The sequence below is a fragment of the Mesoplodon mirus genome (assembly GCF_964341445.2).
Source record: "Mesoplodon mirus genome assembly, chromosome: 2".
NCBI classification, from domain to species: Eukaryota; Metazoa; Chordata; class Mammalia; order Artiodactyla; family Ziphiidae; genus Mesoplodon; species Mesoplodon mirus.
In genome coordinates this window covers 210,897,132-210,924,464 of record NC_138977.1, presented here as the reverse complement: position 1 = coordinate 210,924,464, position 27,333 = coordinate 210,897,132, and the positions used below count along the sequence as shown (strand labels likewise).

At 37.3% G+C, this 27,333-nt stretch overlaps 1 protein-coding gene across 2 annotated transcripts in view; it reads right to left on the bottom strand.

Annotated features, from left to right (window-relative positions):
- Positions 1-27,333, bottom strand: part of MXI1 (MAX interactor 1, dimerization protein) — a 98,108-nt gene that overhangs the window by 39,723 nt on the left and 31,052 nt on the right. For both annotated transcript variants that reach the window (XM_082631840.1, XM_082631841.1), the window contains exon 3: positions 8,253-8,282. In XM_082631840.1, the coding sequence (XP_082487966.1) occupies positions 8,253-8,282 (30 nt within the window). The remainder of the gene's footprint in view (positions 1-8,252; positions 8,283-27,333) is intronic.

The window sequence follows — 27,333 nt, the reverse complement described above, 5'->3', positions numbered from 1 at the left end:
GTTTTTTATGTGTATTCCTTAGGATTTTCTATACATAAGACAAGACTATGATATCTGCAAGTAGAAATGGTTTTACTTCTTCCTTTCCAATCTGAATGCCTTTTATTTCTTTCTCTCACCTAAATGTCTTGGCTAGAACCTCCAGTACAATGTTGAGTAGAAGGCATGAGAGCAGACATATTTGTCTTACTCCTGATCTTAGGGGAAAGAATTTAGTCTTTTACCATTAAGTACAATGTTAGCTGTGGGTTTTTCATAAATGACCTTTTTTATCAGGCTAAGGAAGTTACTATAAGGTATTTTCATAATGAAATTTATATCTTAGTAATAAACCAAGGCTAAGAAAAACTTTCAACTGAACTTTCCAGAATTACTGGACCCAATCTAAAACTACAGACTTTTGATCCAGCTGCAGTTCTATATTTCAAACCTACAATAAAGGTATAGTTTCCTAAACTACATAACTTTTTAAAAAATTAATTAATTTATTTATTTTTGGCTGTGTTGGGCCTTCATTGCTGTGCGTGGGCTTTCTCTAGTTGTGGTGAGTGGGGACTACTCTTTGTTGCAGTGCGCAGGCTTCTCACTGCAGTGGCTTCTCTTGTGTTGTGGAGCATGGAATCTAGGCACATGGTCTTCAGTAGTTGTGGCACGCGAGCTCAGTAGTTGTGGCTTGCGAGCTCTAGAGTGCAGGCTCAGTAGTTGTAGCGCATGGGCTTAGTTGCTCCATAGCATGTGGGATCTTCCCGGACCAGGGCTCGAACCCATGTCCTGCGTGCATTGGCAGGCAGATTCTTAACCACTGCGCCACCAGGGAAGTCCCACATAACCTGTTTTTAATGCAAGCTAATATCCTTCAATGTTAGTTGAGATAAGAGTTTTAATGAAAGTTCTACCAAACCAATCTTGCAAGTTGTTTTTCCTCCTAACAAATGTACATTGTTTTCTAGAATGTGTACACTGTACATAAAAGCATATGTTCTTTTTAAACAAGTGTCATTAAAGCACCCAAAATACGCAGCTAAAACCATTTAAGATATGCTCTTCCTGCCAAGGAATCCTAAATAGTCAGGTGATACACTAAGAAACAACTGCCTAACCCACGGTCAAAGATTTACTCTTATGTCTTGTTCTAAGATAATGTAGACCAAAACAATCACTCTGTCAAAATGTCCATGTCAAATGAGGGCATGTATATAGTCTAAAAAAAACTGTATTCATTATCATGTCCAAACCACTGAGATAAACGTAATACACCAAAAATTCTAACACAAAAATGTTGAAATTATTTATGATATTCTCTCCAAGTATATATCTTTACCTCAAAAAATGCTTAACCATTTTCAAGTCATGGAATGAGAAAAGAGTAAAGACCTCACAAGTGCAGCATAAACTCCGTCAGGTAAACTGCTCCCCTTTACAAAATTACCTGTCTTTTTTTTAGTGTGCTGTGTGATATCTTAATGAACTGAAAGAATCAATTAGCTTCTAAAAAAAAAGTTACCAATTCTCTTCTTATGAGCCGGATAAAGTTCTGCATCGTAAAAATCCTTTAGTATGTTGCCAGTTATCAAGTTTTTTCCATATAATTTATTTACATTTTAAGAATTCATTAAGTTTTCCATTTACCTCTTATGAAATTGTTTTATTATAATAATATGTCTTCTGAGCTCTCAAGAGTATTTTATATATTTGTCATTTTTCACTTGTCATTATAATTCAATTAATAACATATTGATTATAGATATGCTCAATAATACATTTAATCATTTTTTCATTCAGTGAACATTTAATGAATGACTGCTATCTGCTAAGGGTAAATAAGACAAAGTCTCTGCCTTCCTGAAACTTATATTCTAGTAAAAGAAGTCAAATAACTCAAACAAATAAATAATTCATACAGAGATAAATGTTAAGGTGACAGAAAAGGCAATGGGATAGAAAGTGACTGGGGGGCAAATACTGTTCTCTAAGGAGATGACCTGAAAACTGAGAACTAAATAATAATGAAAGACTAGAGCAAGGGCTTTCCAAGCAGAAGAAACAGCAGGTACAAAAGCCCTAAGATGGAGATAAACATGGTGTGTTTGAGGAAAAGAAAGAAAACAGTGCCAGCTGGACCACAGGAGATGAGGGATAGAGTGGTAGGACTTTGTCGGCCATAGATTTTATCTAGTTGCAATAGGAAGCCAGTGGAGGATTGTAAACAGAAATGGCATGACGTGATATATCCTTTAAGAAGATTACTCTTGCTGCTATGTAAAGAATGAAATGTAAGGAGGAATGAATAGTAGCAGTTAACGGAAAATAATATTCTTTCTTTACACTGTTTCTTAGTCTGCTCTGTCCCTTTCTATTCCTAATTCCATCAACGGAATGCTGGTTCTTATATCCTTCTCCTACCTGGGCTGCTTCAGAATATCCAAACCAGTCTCCCTGATTTCACAGCTAGAGTATGTGTGCGTATAGGCGTATGTCTGTGTGTGCGTGTGTGCGTTTGTATGTGTATGTTTTGATCAACAGTCTCAAAAACTCACTACTACCAACAAAATAAGATCCAAATTCCTTGGCATTCAATAACACTGCCGTCTAGTATCAAACCACCTTTCTGGCCTCATTTCCCAACACCAATTTGATAGACTCTACTCTTCCACTATATATGGTCTACGCACTCTTTCCTGGACAGAGCTTATGATGCCACTGCTTCCATGGCTCTGACCCCTTTCCTTATTCTTTCCTTAGATTCAAAGTCTCTCTCTTCCTCATGGCTCAGGATACATTCTCCTTGACTATCCGGGCAGTAGCTGTTTGACTATGACCACAGCATTTTTACATCACAAGCCAGTATACACAAGTTTCACAATTCTACATTTAACTTTACTTCAAGCAGCGCACTTTGGTATCTTCTATTCTATGCTACTTCTTTTTCAAATGACTCACTAAAATGACTGCATGGACTACTTAATGGGTTTCAACCTTCAGTTTGAAAAACAATTTTAATGCATCCTTCTAGACATTAATTGTTAACATATCATACATATCCTGGTATTGAAAGAGGCAACTTATAACTACCAAACTACAATGGCCTTAACCTTAAGGATAGGACAGGGTAGCTTATACTTCATTTTATGTACCATGATGCCAAACACAGTATTTATTAATCCTTACTGAAGAGAAAGACTGATATTACATATAGCTATCATATTTATGATCAGATACGATGATTGACTGTTTTGTGTTCCCATCAACTTGTTTCAAATTGTAGTTATGATGGTCAAAATGGCTAGTTTTTAATAACACTTTGATCTATACTTTCTGCCTTCCTACCTTACAGGATTAAACAATGGTTTTGCATAGTGGGAGAACACAGTAAGTACTCAATAAATGCTCATTTCCACCATTCCTTCAGAGGTATAAGAAAATCTCTATATGGAGGACACCTATTACCATTCACTGGGCATGCTTCTCTTTTATCACAAATACTCGGGGTACTTCTGCTCTGCCTAGGAAGGCATTGTAAGTCCAGTGTCCTCATGTGGTCCTTTCAGCTTTGCCAAAGTGGGGATAAGAGTAAGCCTTTTGTTTCAATGGAATGACAACTGTTAAGGTTAAACGGCCTCTCCTGCTGTCAGCACTAAGATTCTTGATCATTAAAATCCTATTAAAGTTGTTGACTCTTTCAAAAACATCTTCAGTAATTTGAATTAAGAAAATGAAAAAGCAATGAAGTGATCTAAAATCTGTACTGAATGGTTTCTTCTCTGGCAAAGGACCCAACTTATAAGATAAGCCAATGGGGCAATGTATATTCTTAATTTTCAAATCTCAAAGACCCAAAAGTAAAATTCACTTCACCATGAGATGATTCACAGAGGCTCCTGAGGAATGCGCAACAGCTAAAGGTACTCTACTTCCCATTACTTCTACCTCCTGAGCCTGTTACGACCTCTTGTAGGTCTAGAGGGACAGGGTGAATACACAGGTAACAAATGTTCTGTGCCACCTAGACCAGGCTCAGTGTAACCATCAAGGTTTTAGGCAGAAAAAGAAACCCAGGACCTGTCCAAGAAAGAATCTGAATTTCTTTATCAGGTCTGAAACTACCTAAAAGCTCCCTAGTGGGCTATAGGCATCTTGGGGTAATTGTGGGCCAGAGCAAACTACTCTGTGCTCGCCAGACCCTCTGAAATCTGGGAGTACGAACCTCAACATTTGTTGGCTATTGTCTCCTCAAGGCCAGACCCAGGGCTTCAACAATCTTAGGGCTCTGTTTAAGATAGCCATCTGGGGACTTCTCTGGTGGCACAGTGGTTAAGAATCTGCCTGCCAGTGCAGGGGACATGGGTTCGAGCCCTGGTCCAGGAAGACCCCACATGCTGCAGAGCAACTGGGCCTGTGTGCCACAACTACTGAGCCTGCGCTCTAGAGCCCACGAGCCACAACTACTGAGCCCGAGTGCCACAACTACTGAAGCCCGTGCACCTAGAGGCCGTGCTCCGCAACAAAAAGAAGCCACCACAATGAAAAGACTGTGCACCGCAATGAACAGTAGCCCCTGCTCGCTGCAACTAGAGAAAGTCTGCAAGCAGCAACAAAGACCCACCTCAGCCAAAAATAGATAAATAAATAGATAGATAAATTTTAAAAAAAGATAGCCATCTGGAATTACTCTGTCATTCACTAACAATTTAAAATCATCTACTTTAATTCTCACTGCATTGCCCCAGTAAAAAAACCCCACTAACTTGGAGTAGCTTTATATGCAAGATTTTAGAACTAAGCTTTTTTAAAAAACTTTTGATATGAACATATTTTATGTAGAGCAGCAAAATTTCAAAAATATGACTTGCTTCAGGGATATCTTTTCAGAATGAAAACAAAATCAAATCACTCCTTTGACAGTGAATTACTTTCCTCATATAAGCTCACACTCAAAAGCAAATGAAAGGTAAAGCCAAAATTCTATTTATTTTAAAGGGTGCCAAATCTACGTTAACTTTTTATTTAATATGTCAAATAAAAACACTGCCTTAGAAAAAAGGATCATTAAATAGAACTGGGTGGGGGCCTAAAAAGTGTAATAGCAATACAGGCTTAAATATTAAAAATATTCTTGTGCTGCTTTCCTGCTCTTTGGCTAAAACATCCCCCCACCCCTCCCTTTAAATCATCCTGTGTCTACCAATATTTGTTTTCTTGTTAGATCCACTTTTCAGAAGTGGAGTATAGGTTATTCAATTGGATTCTTCCTTTAACACTCATCCTCTGACACATTCCACAAATTAGAGATTTATTTATATTGATAAATATCCCTTTAAAAAACAAATATATCTTGGAAAGGTTAATTCTATATTACCTTTCAACCTCAAAGAAGAGAGGGAGGGAGGACGAAAGAACAGGAGGGAAGACGGGAGAGAGGAGAAGACATAATTTGAGAAATAAAGACACTAGGACTATCAGAAGAGGACAGAAAAGGATGAGTGAACCATGCTTTAAGAGAGGTAGGGTAGGAAACCAGCCAGAAAGTCTCAGACCTAAGTAAATAAAATGGGAACAAAAAGCCTTCACTGGAGAGAGCAGAGATCAGGTACAGTCCAGGTGATAAAAGCCACACATGCTACTCCAGTGCTATAGACAAATACTAGATTAAACTATTTACAGGGCATATCAAAGTGATACTATGGGTGATAAGCCTATCAATAAGTCAGAATTGATAGACAGAATGCATTGAATGAAGTTTACTCAAAGGTTTTAAAAGCTCAATTCCAAATACTTTACTAAACAGTCTCTTTACTCGCGTGTTAAACAAAGGTTTTTGCTAGATTTCCAATGAGGGTCTCCCAAGGGCCACATTCATGTGGGTGAAATAATTATAAAAGCCACATGTTTATCAGTATTTAAAACATATGGCCCCAAAATACACTCTGTGCTCTAAAGGTCAAGAGAAGGTTTTATTTTTAGTATCTTCAAAGCTGTTATTTCTTAGTCCTTTTGCCATGTTTAAACTAGCCAGATACTTCCTTTAATATACTAGAAATATAAGACAGAAAAGAAACTCTTTAAAATAAAACATTTCCTGCCAAACTGCTTTGCCTCAAACTAGCAAAACATTTTTGACTAGACCACTGAACTTTGCTCCAGTTTTATCCTTCATTCAGTATTAAAGCTACCATCTACTATACATGCATCAAATGCTAGACACCAAGAATACAAAACTGAACAAAACAGAATCCCTACCTTTGAGGTAGTCATAGTCATTTGGCAGAAAGAGACATATAAACAGATAATTATAAGACTACCTGATTAAGTTTTACAATAGGAGATATGAACAGAGCATTGTGCGAATAAAGTGGTAAAAGCCACTAAGTCAGCCTGGAGGAAAATGCTAAGCCTCTTCAAGAGGATTTGACATTTAAATTCATCTGCAATGAGGCAATTGGGTTAGTCAATATGTAAGGGCCCTTCTATTTAAAAAAGGGCAGGACAAAAAGCTGAAGGTCAAAGAGATCTTGTTTGTCAAAAATGGGTGGTCCACCCAGCTATTCTACTTCTGGGTACATATCCAAAGAACAGGAAAACAGTGATTTGAAAAGATATATGCACCCCTATGCTCACTGCAGCATTATCTACAGTAGTAAAGATATGGAAATAACCTAAGTGTCCATCAATGGATTAATGGATGATGTGGCATGTGTATGTATGAGTGTATACACACACACACACACATACATGCACACGAGGGAATACTACGCAGCCATAAAAAAGAATGAAATTCTGCCATTTGTGACGACATGAATGGACCTTGAAGGTATATGCTAAGTGAAATAAGCCGCATAGAGAAAGACAAATACCTATGATTTCACTTGTATGTGGAATCTAAAAAAACAAAACAAACAAAATAAAACAAAAACAAACCTATAAATACAGAGAACAGATTACTGGTTACCAAAGGGGAAGGAGGTTGTGGGGCAGGGTGCAATGGATGAAGGGGGTCAACTGTATGGTGATCACTTTTTAGTGCATACAGATGTCGAATTATAGTGTTGTATATCTGAAACTTATATAATTTTAAAAATGGCTAATATAAACAATTCCAGTTTGTTGCTTATTACTTTAACCTCTGTACTAAAAAGAGAATATTTAGTCATTCAATCCTCATCTTCTCCCCCAAACTTGTCCCCTTCCTATATTCCTTTTTCTAGTAAATGATAATACAATCTAAAACTTAACCTTCCATAGCCAACTAATCACCAATTTCTATTGGTTTATATTCCATACTATTTCTTTATTCTGTCTATTTCTATCTCCAATGGCTACCATCATCTCTTACCTTGGAGACTTCCAATGGCCTCCAAAGAGTTTTCTTGTCTCTGAGATCCCTTCTGCCAATCAGCCAATTCTTTATACTGTAGCCAAAGTGATCTTTCCAAAACCCAAATCTGATCATATGACAACCCACCTTAAAATCATTCAACTGCTCCTTACTGCTCTCAGAAAAAGTCCAAACTCTTCAGCATAATTGTCAACATCTGGCCTGGCTTGCCTCATGTTACCATCTTTTATATTCATACTGAACCTCTTGCAGTTTCCTCAATAACCAGTGCTCACTATCCTCTGGAAAGCCTCCTAAGACTCCCTCAAGAGAGAATCAGGTGACCTTCAAAAATGATCTTTCAGCATCCTCCGCTTCTCCATCATCATACTTACCACACTATACAGTATTTTAATTACTTATCTTTCTCTCCCAGGAAGCTAAAAATTCCTTAAGGTCAGAAACTGCCTTACACATTCTTGTATTTACTATGTAAAGCATTATGCCTGCCTGGCACTAACATATAGATGGTGCAAGATAAAGATTTGTTGAATGCATGAATGAATGAATGAATGAACTGCAAAGAAAGAGAAATTCAATATCCTACAATTTGCCATAATAGTTATTAGCTACATTACAGAAACCTAATCCTTTAGCAAGACCATATTTAAGCCAGGAGCCTATCACAATTAACCCATTGAGACAGAAATAAAGAACGCTCAACATAAACTCAAAATTCAAATAAACTTAGAGTATATTTATGTCTTCCAGTTTAGATAGCGTAAGCGGACTATTTTTTGGAGAGAATACACATATATCAGAACCATGATATGTTACACATGTAAAAAAGTTATAACTACATATGCAATATATTTTCACAGGTAAAATGTTGAGTTTGCTTTTTAACATATATGAAAGCTGCACCTCGTCACTGACTCACCGATTCTTTTCCAGCTCATTGTGTGTAGACCTAAAAGGCAGGAAAAAAGGGGGAAAAAAAGAGTATTAGCCATGTTTTGTTGCTGAGGCTATAGAAAGGGGGATTAGTTTAGGTACTGCTAAATAAATTCACCCAGTTAATTTATTTAACAATGCAATACATGGTCAGACTTCTATCTATCTCACTCATCAAGAAGAAATAGTCTATGTTCATTAAGACTGTTCATTGAGGTATACCATTTTCAGTTAACAACTCTAAATATTTTGAAATTAGGATCTCATTATCATTTTTAATAAAATTGATAGTAGCAAGTATTCTCTTGCCTACTTCTAGGGTCCTACGTTTTACTGATTTGTAGACATCATATTAGAAATTTTAATTCAAACATAATCCCATTTTTTTTGTTTAAAAAAAAAAGGTATATGTACTTCTGTGTCCTCTTCTATCTCCACTTACTTACTCCTAAACATAGGGAGAGAAAAAGTTTTGGCCACCACAGAAGCTGAAACAGGCTTGCCTTATTGCTAAGTGATACAGACAAATTCAAGCCTTCCTTCCTTGAATGTGAAACATAAATCAAAAAAAGTTATACAAGGGAAAAAAATAACATGAACAGAAGAAAATATATTAATAAAATAAAAAACACATGTTTAAAAGACTGGGAGGATACACCTCAAAATGCTAACAAAGTCTTCTATTTGTGACTTTTTTTCATTTTACTTATTAGTATTTGTTATAATAATACTTACCATCAATTGAACAAGCTGAGTGTCTGCTAAACAGTTAACATACATTACCTCATTTTATCCTCCAAACAACCCTCGTTTTATAAAAAAGAATACTGAGGTTCAGAGAGGTAAAGAGACATGCTCTTGTCCCAAGAATATAAGTCACAGCCATGATTTAAGCCTACGTCTTTGTTACTCCAAACCCCAAGTTCTTAACCACTCAGTGACAAGCAATACTGAAGAGAGGTTAAAGGCACAGACTCTAAGGCCTGACTGACTGGGTTCAAATATTGTGTGGCCTTTTAAAAGTCCCTTCATTTCTCTGTGCTCAGTTTTCTCATCTACAAAATAGGAAAAATAACAGTACTTGCCTCATATGATTGTCATGAGGAATAAACAAGTTTATGTTGAACATCAAAATATAACAAACTCTACCTAAAGTTAGCTACTATTAGAATTATGTTATACTAAGTTCTCTTGAATAAACATATTACTTTTACAATAGTTTAGCATTAACAATAACGGAATTTTATAAAGGAAAATTTAAGTTCCTGTCATCAGAACTGAAACTTTAAGCATTTAATATATTCTGGTTAATGTCAAAAGCCTTCAGATTATTACATTACTGATTACTTTAATCTGATTTATTATTTTAATGGATATTTAATAATCAAATTTCTAAATTTTAACAGTAAGAATATTTTTGTCAGTCTCATAATTTGTGGAAATTTTACCCACTGTCTTAGTTCAAGAGCCAAAAGGCTTCTTTGAATTACTGTCTACTGTCCACCTTTTGCTTTCTTAGCAGTTTCATAAGGTCCAAGTGACACAGGATGAAAAAGACTGATGTTCATTTTCTTTTTTTTTTTTAAAACATCTTTAATGGAGTATAATTGCTTTACAATGGTATGTTAGTTTCTGCTTTATAAAAAAGCGAATCAGCTATACATATACATATATCCCCATATCTCCTCCCTCTTGCATCTCCCTCCCACCCTCCCTATCCCACCCCTCTAGGTGGTCACAAAGCACCAAGCTGATCTCCCTGAGCTATGTGGCTGCTTCCCACTAGCTATCTATTTTACATTTGGTAGTGTATATATGTCCACGCCACTCTCTCACTTTGTCCCAGCTTACCCTTCCCCCTCCCCATGTCCTCAAGTCCATTCTCTACATCTGCGTCTTTATTCCTGTCCTGCCCCTAGGTTCTTCAGAACCATTTTTTTTTTTTAGATTCCTAATATATGTGTTAGCATACGGTATTTGTTTTTTTCTTTCTGACTTACTTCACTCTATATGACAGACTCTAGTTCCATCCACCTCACTACAAATAACTCAATTTCGTTTCCTTTTATGGCTGAGTAATATTCCATTGTATATATATACCACATGTTCTTTATCCATTCACCTGTCAATGGACACATAGGTTGCTTCCATGTCCTGGTTACTGTAAACAGAACTTCAATGAATATTGTGGTACATGACTCTTTTTGAATTATGGTTTTCTCAGGGTATATGCCCAGTAGTGGGATTGCTGGGTTGTATGGTAGTTCTATTTTTAGTTTTTTAAGGAGCCTCCATACTGTCCTCCACAGTGGCTGTATCAATTTACATTCCCGCCAACAGTGCAAGAGGGTTCCCTTTTCTCCACACCCTCTCCAGCATTTACTGTTCGTAGATTTTTTTTTTTTTTTTTTTTGCAGTACGCAGGCCTTTCACCGTCGTGGCCTCTCCCGTTGCGGAGCACAGGCTCCGGACGCGCAGGCCCAGCGGCCACGGCTCACGGGTCCAGCCGCCCCACTGCATGTGGGATCCTCCCAGACCGGGGCACGAACCCGTATCCCCTGAATCGGCAGGCGGACCCTCAACCACTGCGCCACCTGGGAAGCCCCTGTTTGTAGATTTTTTGATGACGGCCATTCTAAGTGGTGTGAGGTGATACCTCATTGTAGTTTGATGTTCATTTTCAAGAGATTATCTTAATAAAAAAACACCTCTCTCTCTCTCTGGAGATGTAAAAAAAATCTCAGGATGCTTTAAGAGTTCAGACAAATTAATGGCAAGGATATGTATGACTCAGATGGGAGAAACAATAAAAACACAGCATTTTTAGTATAACACAGACTCAGACTTCAAAACTCAATAAATTACAACCAAATCTCTAACACATATAAGTATTTAAAAAAAGGTTTAAGTTCTTTTTTGTTTGAATGAAATGTCAAAGTAAATCAATAAGTTAGAAGAGGGAAAAGGTGTATTTTAAAGAGATTTAAAGGAAAAAAATATTGTCCAAAATTTGAACGTGTAATCAATAATAAAATTTTCCACGCACCCCCTCTTAGTAAGTTTTGGTTTAATTGCCTTAATCTGAGAAGAAAACTCAGAACAAGTAAAACAAAAACAATGAAATACTATAGTAAGGGGACCTCCCTGGTGGCACAGTGGTTAAGAATCCGCCTACCAATGCACGGGACATGGGTTCGAGCCCTGGTCCGGGAAGATCCCACATGCCTTGGAGTAACTAAGCCCATGCTCCATAACTACTGAGCCTGTGCTCTAGAGCCCACGAGCCATAACTACTGAGCCCGAGTGCCACAACTACTGAAGCCCGCGTGCCTAGAGCCCGTGCTCCACAAGAGAAGCCACTGCAATGAGAAGCCCGCACACCGCAACAAAGAGTAGTCCCTGCTCGCCGCAACTAGAGAAAGCCCAATGAAGACCCAACGCAGCCAAAAAATTTTAAAAATAATTAATTAATTTAAAAGAGTGCGCGCGCGCGAGAGAAGCAGAGATTAAAAAAAAAAAAGAAATACTACAGTAAGTAATAAATGGAAATAATCTATTTAGAGAGACGAAGACTATGTACCGTATACTTATTTCAAACAGTCTGGCATCCCACATATGGCATTAAATGCAAAAGATATATATCCGGGCTTCCCAGGTGGCTCAGTGGTTGGGAGTCTGCCTGCCGATGCAGGGGACGTGGGTTTGTGCCCCGGTCCGGGAGGATCCCACGTGCTGCGGAGCGGCTGGGCCCGTGAGCCATGGCCGCTGAGCCTGCGCGTCCGGAGCCTGTGCTCCGCAATGGGAGAGGCCACAGCAGTGAGAGGCCCGCGTACCGCAAAAAAAAAAAAAAAAAAAAGATATATATCCAAAGATAACCAATTGCTGAGTTCCAGCATTATATTGAGCCTACTATCAAAGCTAGCACCAAAAGAACATAATCTGAACCACTGCTGTGAACAAAATTAAAACAGCAGGTTCTTCCCACCTCTCTCAAATTTTTCTTTATTATCTTCTTAAAAAATATAAAATGATAGCTAAGTATATGAACTTTTCCACCAAACCAGAAAATGTATGCCATATCTAGTTATACCACTAGTAAAATTGAACAAGATTTCCAAATACCAAGAAGCAAAAATGATCATGTATGTACTAATCTTTATCATATTGTCGTAATCTTCCAATTTTTAAAAAATGCATCAGTAGTGTTTACTCCTATTTTGATGACTTTTTTGCCTCTAATATCAAGTCAACAAATACTGCATATCTTCAATGTTCAAAATTGGCTTAAGCTGAAAGGAATCAGAGACAGTCTCTAGCTGGTAGATTAAGACATTTACAGGAATAATTATAACTCAAGGCAAAACAAATATATTAAGAAATGTACAAAGTGTTGTGGGAGTTTAAAGGATGCAGAATTTACATACAAATGGGGCTATCAGAAAATGGGGCTTTAGAAAAGGGGACATTTGATCTGCAGCTTACATGATGAGTACATTTGCTACTACTAGAAACCAGACCCGGTAGGGAGAAGACATTCCAAGTGGAAAGGATATAGCACAAGCAAACAAGCAGAGTTGAGAAGTCCAAAGCAAAACCAGAGAACAAAAATGGAAAAAAGCCCTGAGTTTAAATATTAGCCCTATCATTCACATTAGCTGTGGAACTTTGAACAAATTATTTAACCTCTCTAATCAACAGTTTTCTCGTTTGTAAAACTGGAATAATACCACATGCCTTGGCTGGGTTACTGTGAGAATTAGAGAATAATGTAAAAGCATCAGCACCTAGTAAGTATTCAGTAAATGTTAGCCACTGCAAATATTCTTATTATTTTTAACAAGACTGAAAATATACTACCTAAAACAATGTTAAACATATTACATGGGGCAACAAATTGAGAGGTTCTTAGTAACACTTGGAATTAGCCTGGAAACAACCAACCAACCATAATGATTAAAAAAGAAACTGAAGGAAAAGATAGGGGTTTTGATCATTTAGTCGGCTGTGAGGACAGTATAAGATTTAAGGTATGATGTCTAATTATACGTACAAGCAGAAAATAACGATCCAAACAGTGCTGGCAAACAGAGAAGTTGAACGCATCACATCCTAGCACACTCAGAAACAACCGCTTTGCTTCCCTGAGCCTATATGCCTGACCAAGCCCTTCCAATAAAATGCCATTAAAATAACCCATTATGATAAATTCCCTATAAAGCTGAGATGTTCTGAATAATCCATCTGGTTAGCACACCTTTCTTCTCCAAACAAAAATACACCTCTGAGAACAAACACTATGAACTGTCTTTCTTTCAGACACCCTTACTCTGAATGCTTAACAACTTCCAAGGACAGGGATAAAGACATTTCTATCATTTTATCATCAAATCACAGGTAATCTTTTTCGCAAATACTATCCCTTTAAGAGACACGCTAACGCATTCTCTGTTTGAGTGGGAGTCATTATCTCAACCAAATCTGTGATTTCTCACTGACTACAACACTGCTCTAATATGTAAACTTTTAATTCTTTAGGGTGCAGTTTGGTGGCAGTCAATGAAATGAAGCGTAGAACTGAAACTGCACAAAATGGTACCATTTGGCTCAAGAGTAGTACCACCATGGAAGGAAAATAAAAGCCTCCGTTCCCAGAATTAATATTCTCTTCCAACAAAAGAAAAGACTTCTATCTTTGTTGGATTAATGAGCCAACCCCTAATTTGTTAACATTTTCATTTCACTTATTTTCTAATCCTAAAGTGCCTAATGGATGTTGTCCTCCACACAATGAAAAGAACACATTCTATGACACTAAATGAATATTTTCTAACTGTATCCTAAAGCTTAAACTTCAGCTTTATTAGAGCAGGGGGTCTCTGAAGTATATACCTAAAGGGGGTTGAAAAATAATTGGCTCAATAGTGAAACTTCTATTTATGTTTATTATTCTTCTTAAACTTTATTCTGTATTTATAAAATATTAGTACAGTAATACATGTATACAATTATCAACACATACAAATATATTAGGTATACAGAATTTTTTTGCTGCTAGTGGTATATAATAAAGTGGTCAATAAAGTTTGAAGAACACTGTAATAAAAGAAAATCATGCTTATTTCAATAAAGTAATTCTTTCAAAGAAGTAGTTTTGTACATTTATTTCTATCACAAGTACATATTTTTAAAAAAACATTAAAGACAGTAAAACTTGAATACTGCACACTTTTAGGGAAAATGTCTCATAAGAAACGTACTACTTCTTCCATAACAATAACAAAAAAAACCCCACCACAATAACTAAGGCCACAAAAAAGCAAGTGTCTAAACAGGATGCATAACAATAACTACAATTAATAAGTTCTTCTTAAAACTTACTATCAAAGCTGAATATATGCATACCTTATGACTCAGCATTTCCCCTCAGAGGCATACACCAAACTAATATACATAAATATGCTCACCAAAGGACATACAAGAGAATACACATTCTTTTCATACTAGCCCCAAACTGGAAACTCAAATGTCCATCAATAGTAGAATGGATGAATAAATTATGGAACATTCATATTGATATAATGTAATACTATAGAGCACTGAGAATGAACTATTATGCAATAACATGGATGAATTTTCAAAATTTCAACATAGTGCTGAATGAAAAAAGGCAAACACAAAAATACACACTGCATAACCCCATTCATATAAAGTTAAAAACTGGCAAAACCAATGGTATCAAAAGAAGATTGTGGTTATCTCAGGTAGGGTTGACAGTAAGTCTATAATATTTTATTTCTTCACCTTTGTGAAAATTCATTGAGCTATACACTTAGGATTTATACACTTTTCTGTATGTAAATTTTCAATAAACAAAAAATGAAAAAATTACACATGAATCAAATTCAGTAAAAATCAATTCTTATTTCAAATACAGCAAACACTCTAATTTGTCTCTGGTAAATCTTTTGATATATTACATAAATGTCCCTAAGTTATGCACTTTGTAAAGCATAATTTTCAATAAATTTAAGTACTAAAATCATACAGAGTGAGTTCTCTAAGCACAATGGAATTAGAAATCAGTAACAATAAGATAACTAGGAAAATAGCAATATTTATAAAATAAGTGACAAAGAACAAGTGACAGAGAAATTAGAAAATATTCTGAACTGAATGATAATGAAAACACAACATGTCAAAATTTGTTGGATGTATCTAAAGCAGTACTTAGAAATGTTTAGCTTTAAATTCTTCTATTAGTATAAAAAAGAAAGGTTAAAAAGTTATGGTCTAACTTTCACCTTGAGAAGCTACAAGAAGAAGAGCAAATTAAGCCCAATGAAATAGAAAAGGAAATAAGAAATCACAGGTTAAAGAATAAATCACAAAGAAAACAAAGTATCTTCAGCTGGATGATAAAGAAATATAACATTTCAAAATTTGTGGCATGCAGCTAAAGCAGTGTTTAGAGAAAAATGTTTCTAGCTTTAAATCCTTATGTTGGGGTGGGGGGCAGTGATGGAGTCCAAAATCAATGCCTTCCACCTTTAGAAGGTAGGAAAAAAAGCAAACTAAACCAAAAGAAGGTGAGCAATGGATCTCAACCGTGTGGGCTATTTTTCCCACCAGAAGATATTTGGCCACATCTGTAGACATTTTTGGTTATCACACCAGGGAGACACTACTGGTATTTTGTGAGGAGAGGCCAGGGATGCTGCGAAACATCCAATAACGCTCAAAACAGAATTATCTGGCAGAAAATGTCAATAGTGCTGGGGTTGAGAAACTCTGAAGTAGAGGAAGAAATAATAAAGCCAAGAATAGGAATAAACAAAATAGAAGACAGGAAACAACAGAGAGTATCAATAAAACCAAAAGTTGACTTAAGAAAAAAACAGTAGGGTTTCCCTGGTGGCGCAGTGGTTGAGAGTCCGCCTGCTGATGCAGGGGACATGGGTTCATGCCCCGGTCCGGGAAGATCCCACATGCTGCGGAGTGGCTAGGCCCGTGAGCCATGGCCGCTGAGCCTGCGCGTCCAGACCCTGTGCTCCGCAACGGGAGAGGCCACAACAGTGAGAGACCCGCGTATCGCCAAAAAAAAAAAAACAAAAAAAAAACAGTAAAACTGATAAACTTTTCTAAAACTGATGAAGAAAAAAGGCAGAAATTACCAACACAAAAAAAACAACTAATATCAGGGACAAAAGACAGCACATCACTACAGATACTACACACATTAAAAGGATGATAAGAGAATATTATGAACAGCTTTATGCCAATAAATTCAACATGTAGATGAAATGGACAAATTTCTTGAAAGATACAAACTATCAAAACTAACTCAAGAAGAAATAGAGAGTTAGTGTCAGCCTTGCATCTATTACGGAAATTGAATTCATAATCAAAAACCTGCCCACAAACAGAAGACCTAAATAGACATTTCCCCAAAGGAGATATACAGATTGCCAACAAACACATGAAAGAATGCTCAACATCATTAATCATTAGAGAAATGCAAATCAAAACCACAATGAGATATCATCTCACACCGGTCAGAATGGCCATCATCAAAAAATCTAGAAACAATAAATGCTGGAGAGGGTGTGGAGAAAAGGGAACACTCCTGCACTGTTGGTGGGAATGTAAATTGATACAGCCACTATGGAGAACAGTATGGACGTTCCTTAAAAAACTACAAATAGGGCTTCCCTGGTGGTGCAGTGGCTGGGAATCTGCCTGCTGGTGCAGGTATCACGGGTTCGGGCCCTGGTCTGGGAGGATCCCACATGCCGCGGAGCAATTGGGCCCGTGAGCCACAACTGCTGAGCCTGCGCGTCTGGAGCTTGTGCTCTGCAACAAGAGAGGCCGCGACAGTGAGGGGCCCGCGCACCGCGATGAAGAGTGGCCCCCGCTTGCCACAACTAGAGAAAGCCCTCGCATAGAAATGAAGACCCAGGGCTTCCCTGGTGGCACAGTGGTTGAGAGTCCGCCTGCCGATGCAGGGGATGCGGGTTCGTGCCCCGGCCCGGGAGGATCCCACATGCCGCGGAGCGGCTGGGCCTGTGAGCCATGGCCGCTAAGCCTGCGCGTCAGCAGCCTGTGCTCCGCAACGGGAGAGGCCACAACAGTGAGAGGCCCACGTAACGCAAAAAAAAAAAAAAAAAAAAAAAGAAATGAAGACCCAACACAGCCAAAAATAAAAATAAATAAATAAAAATTAAAAAAACAAACAAACAAAAAAAAACTACAAATAGAACTACCATATGACCCAGCAATCCCACTACTGGTTATATACCCTGAGAAAACCATAATTCAAAAAGAGTCATGTACCAAAATGTTCATTGCAGCTCTATTTACAATAGCCTGGAGATGGAAACAACCTAAGTGTCCATCATCGGATGAATGGATAAAGAAGATGTGGCACATATATACAATGGGGTATTACTCAGCCATAAAAAGAAACGAAACTGAGTTATTTGTAATGAGGTGGATTGACCTAGAGTCTGTCATACAGAGTAAAGTAAGTCAGAAAGAGAAAGACAAATACCATATGCTAACACATATGCATGGAATTTAAGGGAAAAAAATGTCATGAAGAACCTAGGGGTAAGACAGGAATAAAGACACAGACCTACTAGAGCATGGACCTGAGGATATGGGGAGGGGGAGGTATAGGCTGTGACGAGGTGAGAGAGTGGCATGGACATATATACACTACCAAACGTAAAATAGATAGCTAGTGGGAAGCAGCTGCATAGCACAGGGAGATCAGCTCGGTGGTGTGTGACCGCCTAGAGGGGTGGGATAGGGCGGGTGGGAGGGAGGGAGACGCAGGAGGGAAGAGATATGGGAACACGTGTATATGTATAACTGATTCACTTTGTTATAAAGCAGAAACTAACACACCATTGTAAAGCAATTATACTCCAATAAAGATGTTAAAGAAAAAAAAAGTAATGGTACCATAAGAGCAAGGAAAAAATTAGCGAGAACAACAACAACAACAAAAAAAAACAACCTGCCCACAAAATACTTCCAGGCCCAGAAGTATTCATTGGAAAATTTTACCAAGCATTTAGGGAATAAATAATATTAATTCTACAGGACATATTTCAAAAGATAAAGGAAATGGGAATATTTCCCAATTCACTTTGAGGGCAGTTATTACCCTGATACCAAAACCTGACAAAGAACTTACATTGAAAAACAAAACAAAACAAAACCACACGCTACCATTCCCTCAAGAACACAGACAAAAAAATTCTTGAGAAAATATTAGCAAATTTATAGAAACTATCAGTTTACAATAAAAAACTTGTCTGGTCTTTGTCCCTATTTCCTGGGACAGAGCTTCAGAAACCTTGAAATTTCCTCAGTTATAGGAGTGTCTCTGTTATTCATGGTGGGCTCCTGGACCACTCTTGAGTTTATGCTAGGGAGATGACTTAAATTGGACTGGTCATGCCAGAAAGACCAGCCATGTAATTAGAGGATTCAGGCTTTGAGCAACTGATATCAGCCAACCTCTGGGGAGAGGAGGGTCACTAGAGAGTTCAATCACATGGTGAATGATTCAATCAACTGTGACTACATAATGATACAGAAATAAAAACTCTAGTATCCAAGGTTCAGGTGAGCTTCCTGGTTGGTGAATACATCAATCTGCCAGCAGGGTAATGCATCCTGATACTACACGGAGAGGACACAGAAGCTCCATGCCCAGGATTCTCCTGGACCTCACCCTATGCATCTCTTTATTTGGCTGGTCTCTATTTGTATTATTTATAATAAAACTTGTAACCATAAGTATAGCACTTTCCTGAGTTTCATGAGTAGTTCTAGTGAACTACTGAACCTGAGGGGATTGTGGGAACACCTAAATTTGTAGTCAGTTGGTCATAAATGTGGGTGGCCTGGGGACTCTTAAAACTTGCATCTGGCAACTGTAGTGAGGGCAGTCATGTTGGGGACTGCACCCTTAAACTTGTGGAGTCTGTGCTAACTAGAGACGTTAGCGTGAGTATTGCAAAATACACCATGACCAAGTAGGGTTTATTCCAGGAATGCAAGATTAGTTTAAGGTTCAAAAAAATGAATCAGTGCAATTAACCATATTAACAGAATAAAAAATAAAAACTACAGTATAATCTCAATAGATGTAGAAAAAGCATTTGACAAAATTCATGCATCCATTCATGATAAAAATTTTCAGCAAATTAGGAAATAAAGGAATTTCCTCAACTTGTTAAAAGGCATCTACAAAAAAATCTACAGTTGTCATATCAATGGTGAAAGAATATGTTTTCCCAATATCAGAAGCAAGGCAAGGATGTTCACTCTCATCAGCTTCTATTCAGCCACTGTACTAGAGGTCCTAGCCAACGAAAGGAGGCAAGAAAAATAAATATCATACAGAAAGGCAAGGAAAGAGTAAAAATATCTTTAACGTGAACAACATCATTTAGTGTCTATTTAGAAAATCCTGAAGAATATACAAATTACTAGAGCTAATAAGTGAGTTTAGCGAAGTAGGTTTACAAGGTCAATATACCAAATTCAATTGCCATATACAATAGCATCAAAGAATATTAACTACTTTAATAAATATTAACTAATTTAACAAAGTATGCGCATTACCCACACTCTGAAAAACTACAAAATACTGCTGAATTTTAAAAACATCTAAATAATTGAATGAATGGGGAGATATACGATGTTCATGCATCAAAAGATTCAATGTTGTTCAGATGTGTCAAGTCTCCCCCAAATTAATCTACAGATTCAATGCAATCACAATCAAAGCTCTAGTAGGCTTTGTTGTGGAAAGTGACAAGCAGCTTCAATAACATATGTGAGAATGCAAAAGACCTAGAATAGTCAAAGGAACTTTTGAAAAAGATGAACCAATTTGGAAGGTTTACGCTACCTTATTTCATGACTTACTAGAAAAACTGCAGTAATTAAGACCGTGTGGTATTGTGGTAAAGATAAATATTTAGATCAATGGAGCAGAATAGAGAGTTCACAAATAGATTCATATATACATGGTCCTTTCATTTTTTACAAAGATGCCAAGGCAACTCAATGTAGAAATGTCTTTTCAATAAATGATACTGAAACAACTGGAGGTCCATTTGCCAAAAAGTGAACTTCAACCGTTACCTCACACCTTCTACAAAAATTAACTCTAAATGAATCTCAGATCTAAATGGATTACCTAAAGAAAACTTAAGAGAAAATTTTGTGATCTTGGATTATGCAAATATTTCTTAGGACATAAGAAGCATGAACCAGAGAGATTGGTTTAAGATGGCGAGTAGAAGGACGTGCGCTCACTCTCTCTTGCGAGAGCACCGGAATCACAACTAACAGCTGAACAATCATCAACAGGAAGACACTGGAACTCACCAAAAAAGATACCTCACGTCAAAAGACAAAGGAGAAGCCACAATGAGACAGTAGGAGGGGCGCAATCACAATAAAATCAAATCCCATAACTGCTGGGTGGGTGACTCACAAACTGGAGAACACTTATACCACAGAAGTCCACCCACTGGAGTGAAGGTTCTGAGCCCCACGTCAGGCTTTCCAGCCTGGGGGTCCAGCAACGGGAGCAGGAATTCCTAGAGAATCAGACTTCGAAGACTAGTGGGATTTGATTGCAGGACTTTGACAGGACTGGGGGAAACAGAGGCTCCACTCTTGGAGGACACACACAAAGTAGTGTGCGCATCGGGACCAAGGGGAAGGAGCAGTGACCCCGCAGGAGACTGAACCAGACCTACCTGCTAGTGCTGGAGGGTCTCCTGTAGAGGCACGGGGTGGCTGTGTCTCACCGTGAGGACAAGGACACTGGCAGCAGAAGTTCGGGGAAGTACTCCTCGAGCCCTCCCAAAGTCCGCCATTAGCCCCACCAAAGTGCCGGGTAGGCTTCAATGTTGGGTAGCCTCAGGCCAAACAACCAACAGGGAGGGAACCCAGCCCAACCCATCAGCAGAAAAGTGGATTAAAGTTTTATTGAGCTCTGCTCACTAGAGCAACAGCCAGCTCTACCCACCATCAGTCCCTCCCATCAAGAAACTTGCTCAAGCCTCTTAGATAGCCTCATCCACCAGACGGCAGACAGCAGAAGCAAGAAGAACTACAATCCTGCAGCCTGTGGAACAAAAACCACATTCACAGAAAGACAGACAAGATGAAAAGGCAGAGGATTATGTACCAGATGAAGGAACAAGATAAAACCCCTGAAAAACAACTAAATGAAGTGGAGATAGGCAACCTTCCAGAAAAAGAATTCAGAATAATGATAGTGAAGATGATCCAGGACCTCAGAAAAAGAATGGAGGCAAAGATCAAGAAGATGCAGAAATGTTTAACAAACTCCTACAAGAACTAAAGGACAAACAAACAGAGATTAATAATACAATAACTGAAATGAAAAATACACTAGAAGGAATCAATAGCAGAATAACTGGGGCAGAAGAACGGATAAACGACCTGGAAGACAGAATGCTGGAATTTACTGCTGTGGAACAGAATAAAGAAAAAAGAATGAAAAGAAATGAAGGCAGCCTAAGAGACCTCTGGGACAACATGAAACATAACAACATTTGCATTATCGGGGTCCCAGAAGCAGAAGAGAGAGAGAGAAAGGACCAGAGAAAATATTTGAAGAGATTATAGTCAAAAACATGCCTAACATGGGAAAGGAAATAGCCACCCAAGTCCAGGAAGTGCAGAGAGTCCCATACAGGATAAACCCAAGGAGAAACATGCCGAGACACACAGTAATCAAACTGGCAAAAATTAAAGACAGAAAAATTATTGAAAGCAGCAAGGGAAAAATGACAAAAAACATACAAGGGAACTCCCATAAGGTTAAAAGCTGATTTCTCAGCAGAAACTCTAGGAGCCAGAAGGGAGTGGAATGACATATTTAAAGTGATGAAGGGAAGAACCTACAACCAAGATTACTCTACCCTGCAAGGATCTCATTCAGATTTGATGGAGAAATCAAAAGCTTTACAGACAAGCAAAAGCTAAGAGAATTCAGCACCACCAAATCAGCTTTATAACAAATGCTTAGGAACTTCTCTAAGTGGGAAGCACAAGAGAAGAAAAGGACCTACAAAAACAAACACAAAACAATTAAGAAAATGGTAACAGGAACATACGTATTGATAATTACCTTAAACGTGAATGGATTAAATGCTCCAACCAAAAGACACAGGCTCGATGAATGGATACAAAAACAAGACCCATATATATGCTGTCTACAAGAGACCCACTTCAGACCTAGGGACACATACAGACTGAAAGTGAGGGGATGGAAAAAGATATTCCATGCAAATGGAAATCAAAAGAAAGCTGGTGTAGCAGTACTCATATCAGATAAAATAGATTTTAAAACAAAGAACATTACAAGAGACAAGGAAGGACACTACATAATGACCAAGGGATCAATCCAAGAGGAAGATATAACAATTATAAATATATATGCTCCCAACACAGGAGCACCTCAATACATAAGGCAACTGCTAACAGCTATAAAAGAGGAAATAGACAGTAACACAATAATAGTGCGGGACTTTAACACCTCACTTACACCAATGGACAGATCATCCAAACAGAAAATTACTAAGGAAACACAAGCTTTAAATGACACAACAGACCACATAGATTTAATTGATATTTATAGGACATTCCATCCAAAAACAGCAGGTAACACTTTCTTCTCAAATGCGCATGGAACATTCTCCAGGATAGATCACATCGTGGTTCACAAATCAAGCCTCAGTAAATTTAAGAAAACTGAAATCATATCAAGCATCTTTTCTGACCATAATGCTATGAGATTAGAAATCAATTACGTGGAAAAAAATGGAAAAAACACAAAAAATACATGGAGGCTAAACAATACGTTACTAAATAACAAAGAGATCACTGAAGAAATCAAAGAGGAAATCAAAAAACAACTAGAAACAAATTAACAACGAAAACACAATGATCCAAAACCAATGGGATGCAGTAAAAGCAGTTCTAAGAGGGAAGTTTACACCAATACAAGCCAATGTCAAGAAACAAGAAAGATCTCAAATAAACAATCTAACCTCACACTTAAAGGAACTAGAGAAAGAAGAACAAACAAAATCCAAAGTTAGTAGAAGGAAAGAAATCATAAAGATCAGAGCAGAAATAAATGAAATAGAAACAAAGAAAACAATAGCAAAGATCAATAAAATTAAAAGCTGGTTCTTTGAGAAGATAACAAAATTGATAAACCATTAGCCAGACTCATCAAGAAAAGGAGGGAGAGGACTCAAATCAATAAAATTAGAAATGAAAAAGGAGAAGTTGCCACAGACACCGCAAAAATACAAAGCATCCTAAGAGACTACTACAAGCAACTCTATGCCAATAAAATGGACAACCTGGAAGAAATGAACAAATTCTTAGGAAGGTATAACCTTCCAAGACTGAACCAGGAAGAAACAGAAAATATGAACAGACCAACGACAAGTAATGAAATTGAAACTGTGATTAAAAATCTTCCAACAACAAAGTCCAGGAGCAGATGGCTTCACAGGTGAATTCTATCAAACATTCAGAGAAGAGCTAACGCCCATGCTTCTCAAACTCTTCGAAAAAATTGCAGAGGAAGGAACACTCCCAACTCATTCTATGAGGCCACCATCTCCCTGATACCAAAACCAGACAAAAATACTACAAAAAATGAAAATTACAGACCAACATCACTGATGAATATGGATGGAAAAATCGTCAACAAAATACTAGCAAACAGAATCCAACAACACATTAAAAGGATCATACACCATGATCAAGTGGGATTTATCCCAGGGATGCAAGGATTCTTCAATATATGCAAATCAATCAATGTGATACACCATATTAACAAATTGAAGAAGAAAAATCATATGATCATCTCAATAGATGCAGAAAAAGGTTTTGACAAAATTCAACACCCATTCATGATAAAAAAACTCTCCAGAAAGTGGGCATAGAGGGAACCCACCTCAACATAATAAAGGCCATATATGATAAACTCACAGCAAACATCATTCTCAATGGTGAAAAACTGAAAGCATTTCCTCTAAGATCAGGAACAAGACAAGGATGTCCCCTCTCACCACTATTATTCAACATAGTTTTGGAAGTCCTAGCCATGGCAATCAGAGAAGTAAAAGAAATAAAAGGAATACAAATTGGAAAAGAAGTAAAACTGTCACGGTTTGCAGATGACATGATACTATACATAGAGAATCCCAAAGATGCCACCAGAAAACTATTAGAGCTAATCAATGACTTTGGTAAAGTTGCAGGATACAAAATTAATGCACAGAAATCTCTTGCATTCCTATACACTAATGATGAAAAATCTGAAAGAGAAATTAAGGAAACACTCCCATTTACCACTGCAACAAAAAGAATAAAATACCTAGGAATAAATCTACCTATGGAGACAAAAGACCTGTATGCAGAAAACGCTAAGACACTGATGAAAGAAATTAAAGATGATACAAACAGATGGAGCGATATACCACGTTCTTGGATTGGAAGAATCAATATTGTGAAAATGACGATACTACCCAAAGCAATCCACAGATTCAATGCAATCCCTATCAAATTACCAATGGCATTTTTTTTACAGAACTAGAACAAAAAATCTTAAAATTTGTATGGAGACACAAAAGACCCCAAATAGTCAAAGCAGTCTTGAGGGAAAAAAACGGAGCAGGAGGAATCAGATTCCCTGACTTCAGACTATACTACAAAGGTACGGTTATCAAGACAATACGTTACTTGAACAAAAACAGAAACATAGATCAATGGAACAGGGTAGAAAGCCCAGAGATAAACCCACGCACCTATCGTCAACTAATCTATGACAAAGGAGGCAAGGATATACAGTGGAGAAAAGACAGTATCTTCAATAAGTGGTGCTGGGAAAACTGGACAGCTACATGTAAAAGAATGAAATTAGAACACTCCCTAACAACATACACAAAAATAAACTCAAAATGGATTAGACACCTACATGTAAGACTGGACACTATAAAACTCTTAGAGGAAAACATAGGAAGAACACTCTTTGACATAAATCACAGCAAGATCTTTTCTGATCCACCTCCTAGAGTAATGGAAATAAAAACAAAAATAAACAAATGGGACCTTATGAAACTTAAAAGCTTTTGCAAAGCAAAGGAAATTATAAACAAGATGAAAAGACAACCCTCAGTATGGGAGAAAATATTTTCAAACGAATCAATGGACAAAGGATTAATCTCCAAAATATACAAATGGCTCATGCAGCTCAATATTAAAAAAACAAACAACGCAATCCAAAAATAGGCAGAAGACCTAAATAGACATTTCTCCAAAGAAAACTTACAGATGGCCAAGAAGCACATGAAAACCTGCTCAACATCACTAATCATTAGAGAAATGCAAATCAAAACTACAATGAGGTATCACCCAACACCAGTTAGAATGGGCATCATCAGAAAATCTACAAATAACAAATGCTGGAGAGGGTGTGGAGAAAAGGGAACCCTCTTGCACTGTTGGTGGGAATGTAAATGGATACAGTCACTATGGAGAACAGTACGGAGTTTCCTTAAAAAACTAAAAATATAACTACCGTATGACCCAGCAATCCCACTACTGGGCATATACCCTGAGAAAACCATAATTCAAAAAGACACATGCACTCCAATGTTCATTGCAGCTGTATTTACAATAGCCAGTCATGGAAGCAACCTAAATGCCCATTGACAGACGAATGGATAAAGAAGATGTGGTATATATATATACAATGAGATACTACGCAGCCATAAGAAGGAACGAAATTGGGTCATCTGTAGAGACATGGATGGATCTAGAGACTGTTATACAGAGTGAAGTAAGGCAGAAAAAGAAAAACAAATATCGTATATTAACACATATATGTGGAACCTAGAAAAATGGTACAGATGAACTGGTTTTCAGGGCAGAAATAGAGACACAGATGTAGAGAACAAACATGGACACAAAGCGGGGAAAGTGGCGTGGGGGGTGGTGGTGGTGGGATGAATTGGGAGATTGAGATTGACATGTATATACTAATATGTATAAAATGGATAACTGATAAGAACCTGCTGTATAAAAAAATAAATAAAATTCAAAAATTCAAAAAAAAAAGAAGCATGAACCATGAAAGATAAACATGTAAACTGGACTTCCTCAAAATTTAAAACTTTTGTTTTTCAAAAGACACTGTTAAGAAGATGACAAAGGCATACCACTGAGGAGAAAACATTTGTAAACCACATATGTAACAAAGAACTTGTATCCAGAATTTACAAAGAACTCTTACAAGTCAATAAGAAAACAACTAAATAAAATAAAAAGCAAAAGACACAGACCCTTCACCAAAGAAGATATATCAATGGCAAACAAACACACAATAAGATATTCAAAATCACTAGGAAAATGCAAAATAAAACACAGTGAGATACTACGACACATCCACTAGAATGGCTAAAATTTAAAAAACTGACAATACCAAGTGCTATCCAGGATCTGGAGTTACTGGAAGTACCCTACACTGCTAGTCAGGATGTAAAATGGTACAGCCACTTTGGAGAATGGTTTCATAGTTTCTTTATAAAGTTATATACACACTTACTATGTGACCCAGAATTCTACTCCTACGTAGCTAAGAAAAATGAAAACATATGTCCACAGAAAGACCTGTTCATAAAAGTATGTAGCATCTTTACTTATAATAGCTAGAAACTATACACAACCTAATGTCTATCAACTGGTAAATGAATAAACAAACTGTGGCATATTCATACAATGGACTCAGCAATATAAAGGACTTAGCTACTGACTCATAGGACAAGATGAATGAATTTCAAACAACATTATGCTAAGTGAAAGAAGTCAGACACAGAATAGTATATACATGATTCCATTTATATGAAATTCCAGAAATGGCAAAACTGTAGTGACAAAACAGATCAGAAGGTGGAGATAAGAAACTGACTATAGAGGCATGAGGTAAT